General features: G+C 36.7%; 1 protein-coding gene across 5 annotated transcripts; it reads right to left on the bottom strand.

Moving 5' to 3' along the window:
• Positions 1 to 402: 402 nt before the first annotated feature.
• LOC105126027 (zinc finger protein MAGPIE-like) lies at positions 403 to 6,653 on the bottom strand. Of its 5 annotated transcripts, none has more exons than XM_011026751.1 (5): positions 6,391 to 6,653; positions 5,987 to 6,277; positions 5,325 to 5,721; positions 2,232 to 3,540; positions 403 to 623 (listed from the first exon to the last, which is right to left on the bottom strand). In XM_011026751.1, the coding sequence occupies exons 2-4, from the start codon at positions 6,132 to 6,134 to the stop codon at positions 2,262 to 2,264; spliced, it is 1,824 nt and encodes a 607-aa protein (XP_011025053.1). In that variant the 5' UTR covers positions 6,135 to 6,277; positions 6,391 to 6,653; the 3' UTR covers positions 403 to 623; positions 2,232 to 2,261. The 5 variants fall into 5 exon arrangements, with proteins under 5 accessions (XP_011025053.1, XP_011025063.1, XP_011025044.1 ...); XM_011026761.1 differs by having other exon boundaries at positions 5,987 to 6,294; positions 6,391 to 6,652; XM_011026742.1 differs by having other exon boundaries at positions 5,987 to 6,652.
• Between the last annotated feature and the right edge of the window lie 393 nt (positions 6,654 to 7,046).

Below are 7,046 nucleotides of genomic sequence, written 5' to 3'. Positions count from 1 at the left end.
AAGAAAAAGTGTTCCCTTAGGGCCTATGTGTTTTGGCAATGGATCCAAAGAAATCCAATAAAACGGTGTTTTGCTTTCTGAAGAGATATTTGAAATCGACAACAAGAATCTAGAAAGGGTATAAAAATGGTGACATTTCGGTCCAGAAAAAAATGCACTCATTGTAATTGCTATTTACTCAAAAAAAAAAAAAACCTCTAAGTTTCATGTCTAATGGAATCATTCTCTAAAATAAATTTTTTTAGAAAATATTATAAATTATATTATAAAATTTTATTTAATAATTTAAATTATTATATTAAAATTATTTAATATGGTATTAATATTTTATTAATTAAATAATTATAAATTTGAATCACAACTATATTAAAAAATAATATAAATTATATTTTAAGATTTTAACTGTAAAATTCTCTAAAAAAATTAAGCTACAACTTCCAAGCATACGTGTGGCATGTATATAACATGACCCACTATAATCTACGAAGCACACATTTATAAATGAAAGTTCGTGAACTGTTCTATAATAACATTACTGCTAACTATTAGAAATCCAAAGTAATTACTGCACCATGTTTCCGAAAGGCCTTTCTTCCATGAAACAAATTACATTCCCTCCTGCCCTGCAGAAAAACCAATCCAAACTTTGTTAATCTCCATTATCATCATATATATGTTTTCTTTCTTTCTTTTGTTTTTTTTTTCCTAATTAAAAAAATTGCAATCAGAATTAACCTTTGAATTTGGTCACCAACCGGAGCACTACTTGAAAAAAGAAAAAAAAAATGCCATTCTAGATTGGGGTTGAAGCTTTTATTGGCATGCATATGAAGAATGAGTTTACCATACAGCGGTGGAGAGTGTCTCTTGTGGTGGGGCTTCTTGCCAATAAATAAATTAAAAAGGTGGTGAGACTACGAATATGTACAGTGTCCCTCTAATAAAGGTTGCCACAAATTTCTGCTTGCCTTTTTTATTTCTCCAAGGCGTTTTTTTCCAATCTAGCATAGTTTCTTACAAAAAAAAACAGAGACAATAATTGACTGTGCTGTTTTATAAAACCACAGTTTCACCTGCAATTTTTAAAAAGTCGCAGGTTGGAACTATGATATTTCCGGTTGTGTTATTTTTCCAAAAAAGAAATTGTCAATGTTAGTTTGGCAAAAAAAAACAAATTATGCTAATTTAAAGAAAAAATCTGCCCTAAGCTAGCTTGTGTTTGTTTGGAGTTTTGTATTATAATAATTGTCTCAATATTTCAAAACAGGATGCCTTATTATAGTAGCAATTATATAAATTAATTGTTCGTACTGTTCAAATTAGTTTTTAAGTATATTTGATATTTTACTTGAATTCTTCATCTGGGAGGGGAAAAGTATCGTAGATATACTAGAAGATATGTATGATTTTCAAGTATAAAAAGAAAAGGAGTGATGCTAAATTCACTAACAATCTTATTATTCCCCCGATCGAATTCTGATTTTTGTAAAATGATTAATTTACTCTTTTAATTAATATTGGCATTAAGAGGTTAGAGTAATAATTTTTTTAAGAAAAATTTGCGAGAATAACAGATTTTTTAGTGAATTTAGGAGAGAAGAAAATAGAAAGTAGGGGGCTACGATGCTTGGCTTAACACGTTTACCCCAAAGGTGACATTTTCGATTTGTAATGATGCGCCTAGCTAGAAACCACAAAGAACTAGGAGAGGTATTGTCAATGCATTGATCCTACCATGATGCTTATCCATGAGTCCCATTTTTATATTAAAAAAAAAAAGAAAAATGAGAGAGCACTGCATAATCTCTTGATATTCATATCCCAGAATTATTTTGTGGATGCATGGCCAAACAGAAAAGACATTTCGTTAGAGCATCCTAAGACAAGCAGCTCCCGTGACTCTGGCAGGTATATGTGTCGGGAAAAAAATAAAGAGGAAATAAAAACAGGTAAAAGGAAATAAAAACAAAAGGACAAGAAAAGAAACAAAACCCCATGTATGGACTCCCATCTCATGACTGCTCCCCTCATGCAAAGAAATTAGCTGGCCAGCAGACGCCCAATATATATAAATATAATAGAGAGAAGAAATTCTTAACAAAACCCAAAAAGAAGGTAAAAACATCGAGAACACATTTACCAATGGAATCAGGAAATTTTGCTTTTTAATCATAAGGATTCTAATCATTAAAAATGTCACAGGACTGTAGAAGAGGGTTTAGTTCATGTACCGATACTTGTCATCTAGCATTTTTTCTTCTTCACTGGAAACTCCCATTTCCTCCGAAAGATTGGCTTGTCGGCGCCGCAGAAATACTAGTATTGTGCCTCTCTAAATCCAAGGAGGAGTCACCCATATCCATGCCATGATGCTGATGTTGTAGCTGCTGCTGTTTTTCTCTTTGTGAAAACCCTGATGATCCACTCATGCTTCTCACTTTTTGAGGACCAACACCAAGAAAGTCTCTTGTCAGTCTATCAGATCCACCGATGTTGCTCGCATTGAGACCTTGGTGCAACTTTGCTTCATCCATATTAATATTGCCAAAATTTGGGACATGGTGTTGCTTTTCTTGCTCCAGACTAGTCCTATTTGCAGTATATCCACCGTAGGGGTTTTCTTGGGCATGTCCAGAACCAAAAATGGAGGGATTCCCAGGAGCAAATGAGTTCATTAGTTCATGAAGATTATTCTCGTTGTCGCTGAGCATGCCACCAAAGTTCCCACCAACTAGCGCCCTGTCTGATTTGGTTCCACTTGAAGAAGAGCTAGCAAAACTTCTTAGCAATGAGGCACTATTGTTGCTTGAAGTGGAACCCATTTGAGCAGCCTTTTGAAGCAGCGCAGTAGCAGACATGTGAGAGACCATGTTATCATTCTGAACCGAAGAGCTAAAGAGAGAAGGAACACCAGAGGTCATTTGATTACCCCTTACATTGTTTGAGAAGTTATTAGTCTCTTCACTCCCACTACCAACACCATTTTGGTTATTGAAATGATCGGATATTAGCAATCCTGAAGTTGGTAAGTTGCTGTTGGAATTGTTTGCGTTGTTACTGTTTGTGGTGCTACTATTGGAAAGAAAGCTAAGGTTGAATAGATTGCCAGCAGAGGGAGGGTTGCTTGTGGTGTTGTGAATTTCAGCAAATTGCATCAGTCCATGATGAAATGGCTTATTTTGCAACAACTCTTGCTGAGATTGGTTTTCATCGTGATAATTCTGGCTTGTTTCTTGCATGAAGAAGGCAGGTGAAGGCATTTGCTGTGGAGGTCGAAATGAAGATGATCCAATTGATGGAGGGAGAAGATGATCAAATTGTCCAGTCCGGACACCACCACCAAATCGTAAGACGTCAGTAGACTGGTTACTGTGGTCTTGTAATGAAGAAATTTGAGTACCTACTTGAGATAAGCCTAAGGTCATGTTGCTACTTCCATACAGATGGCTTCCAATTGTGTTCAAGTTGGTAGGAGGGTTTCTTGCACTTTCTTGAGCCAGCGCATCACAGAATGCCCTGTGAGTGATAAAGCTGTCACGTCTGCAACAATTATTATGTATAGAAGCCATTAGATCACCTCATAGAGACGGTAAAAGTACACATTGACGAAAGGAAAGTTGAAAACAAATATAACAGGAATTTATGTCTGCTAGCTCTACGACATCAAATTATGCAATCTTGAAAAATATATAGTTTTAGATATGAATGATTGTGAAATATGATGCCATCTACGTCAAGGAACATGTGCATGTCCTCTACTGTTATAGAAACTATGATAACATATACGATTCTAAAACGTTTATATAGTTAATCCAGATTATAAAGCCACTAAAGAAAATGATTCCCATTTCCTTGACTGATGATGGCGTATGAAGATTTCACGAGTTCCTGCCATTTTTCTTGGCTTCCCCCTTTTATTGAAGAGTCTCATCTTCAGTAAAAGGAGCCCGAATTGTTTATTTCCCCCAACAATACAATGGTAATGGCTGCGTAGCTCCTGTACTTACAATAATTAATGTCACCTCAAAATAATAATTAGGGTTCCATTTTCCCTGTTAAAAAAAAAAAAGATATGTGGAAAAATCGGTACATAATCTTTTGTGTTTTTTTGGCAAAAGGATGAAGCATGCGGGAGAGGATAAAGAGAGAGATTTAGGATGGACGAATCATCAATAATGGATGACTTGAGTGAGTAAAAAAGGAAGAGTGTAGAGAAGAAAGTGAAAGAAAGTTCAACTATAATTTCTAACATAGGGTAGTAATTATGGAGGGGTGGGTGAAAGAGGTTTGGGCAGAAACCGAATATTATTAACCAATCAACCATGTAATACCATCTCAAGAACTGGCTCTTCAATAAATGCATCAAGAGGATGTGTTTAACATCATGAAAAGTCATCAATCAAAGAAATTCCACTTCAGGATTTATTGTTAATGCGAGCCTCATGATGCGTGCTGATTTCCCACTGGGAATTAACTGTTCTAAAACGAGAAACTGGTCTAAAATCATCACATCTGTTGAAAGCCTTTCCTTGGTCAATCAACTCTAAACACCCCCATATATGTCACTGCAATTCTCTCTCTATGTTGTCAGACCACGCAGCTCCAGCAGAACTACAGCAATGGAGGGGGGGGAGGGAGAGAGAGAGAGAAGAAGGTTAGTTATGGACTCGAACGTTATCATGAAAAGGAGTAACTGCAGGAGCACAGACCTGATCGCATCTAGCCAACCCATAAGAGAACAAACATGGTAAAACACACAAGCAAGCTCTACATGGCATAACAACACGTGAATTGGAAAAAGGGATAAACGGCCAAAGGGGCGGTGGTTTCGAGGAGAGGAAAAAAAAAGCTCTCTCTCTCTCTTCTTTTTCTTTTCTCTTTCTTGTTCTTTTTTCTTTTCTCTTTGTTAATCAGCTTCTCACTGAAACCTATATGACCTTGGCCATGGACGGCAGTTTCAATAGATTGATTGTTCACGTGCAAGTATGTTTTCTGCTCTCTCGCCATCTACACTACAGTAACCAGATGAAAAGACTTCAGCAAAAGAAAAACTGAAGAGGAGGAAGAGTAAAAGAAACGGGGAAAAAGTCTCAAAACTTTTCTTCATCTCTTGTCGCTTGATCGAAGAATCTTAGCCCTAAAACAGACAAGCCAAGTAGTCGTACTAAACTCATAACGCTTCATCCGTTTCTTCTCTTTCAACCTTTTTGCTTGTTGACGTAAAATGAATTGAAGGAGGACAGTACTCATCGTCGTCTACAAGGAAGAAGATATACGTACAGAATTAACGAGAAGATGGGGTTATATAATTAATTAGCAGTTACCTTGAGAAGAGAGTACCACAGTCACATCTGTATTCTCTAGTGCCACAAGTCTTAGAATGGGCTTTCCAATCAGATTGAACAGCGTATCTTTTTGAGCACTTCTCACACTTCCATTTCTTCTCACCGTGTTTCCTGGAGTAGTGTTTTTTTATTCCAGTAAGGTCACCAAGAGCTCTAGAAGGGTCATGGTGGACGCATGTGGGCTCGGGACACAGATAAACCTTCCTCCTCACTTCTTTTGTAGTCTTCTGCTTTAGCTTCCAAGGTAGGTTGTGTCCTCTTCTGTGGAGCTGTAGGTTTTGCTCCCTTTGGAACCCTTTGTTGCATACCTCACATATGAACCTGTTTGTTGCCATTAGGGTCTTGGGAGATAGTGCAATCACCTCTGCGTCTGGATCTGTTATGAAAAATGACAAACAACAAATTATAAGAAAAATCAAAATTCTAATTACAATGGAAAAGGAAACTTGGGGGAAGACGTTTAAGACATAGTATCTGTCTATATACAACCATGTCAATTCCACTATAAAATTTAGATTTCTTTCAATTGGATTTTTATGAAAGAAGCAAAACCGGAAAAGGGGAAGAAATTGATGAAGATAAAATCATTCTGTCACTTGTAATAGGTAGATCGATCTTTAGATAAAATTGATGATACTTGCTTGGTGTTCCAGGTTGGTTTCTCTTTTTCTTTGGTGGCGGCGGAGCCCGGGCTGAAGATGAAGTTGGGGTTGAGGAATGCTGTTGCTTCATCTGGTTTTGATCCTCTTCCCTAATTCCAAAGAAAGGCACGGATGAAGAAGCAGCCATCTCCAAAGAATTCTTCTACTTTTTTCTTCTTCTACTTGAACTTCGCTTTGCTTCTTCTGCTGTTAGTCTTTCCAATCCTTTTCTCCTCACAAGGAAAATAATAGTCTTGAAACTCAATACAGCCCCACATGAAATTTAAGTACCTGTTAAATATTGTCAACTCAAAAACGCAAAAAAAAGTAGGAAATTCAGGTTCTTGGATGTTATTGATTATATATTGAAACCCTAAAATGGAAAATAATATCTGGGAGAGAACCTGAAATCAAGCAAAAGATGAAGAGAGAAAAAAGTTAGAGCAACCCATGGCATTTTCCTCTGTTCCCTTTGTTTTAAATGCCAGATTTTGAAGGAGTGAGGGTACTCTGGTTCTTCTTTGATTTGGTGTCATGTAGATATACTAACACATATACATACCATAATTTCCTTTTCTTTTTTGCTTTTTCTGTTCTTCCTAATTTGTTTCACAGTTGTTTCCTTTCTTGATTTTGCTCAATAATTTCCTACCTTAAAATGATGTTACAATTTTGTAAGATTAATTGAGAGAGTGTGGAGTAAGGCTTCCAGGTCGGTGGACCCAATCCATCACACGTAACGACATAGGATGGTGCGTGAGGGTAGCATGAACAGCTAGACCTTCTCTCTCTCTCTCTCTGTATTTCGTATCTTGTTATTCACTTCCAGACAAAGCGTCCCTCGTCACTCTCTCTCTCTCTCTCTCTCTCTCTCTCTCAGTCACAGTGGACCTCACCGTCTAATATTTGGTATCAGTCAGAGTGGACCTCACCGTCTAATATTTGGTATTTTACTTAACTAATTCTCCCCACGGAATCCCATTACTCCATAAACAAAAAGTTTGAGGTTTTTGTTTCATTTTTTTACACAAAGAGTGCAGTATAATTTTTCTAATTTATT

This window comes from Populus euphratica, unplaced genomic scaffold (assembly GCF_000495115.2).
Source record: "Populus euphratica unplaced genomic scaffold, PopEup_1.0 scaffold1.1, whole genome shotgun sequence".
In the NCBI taxonomy this organism is placed as follows: Eukaryota; Viridiplantae; Streptophyta; class Magnoliopsida; order Malpighiales; family Salicaceae; genus Populus; species Populus euphratica.
The sequence above is the reverse complement of the archived record's forward strand: the minus strand, read 5'-3'. Positions and strand labels throughout refer to the sequence as shown.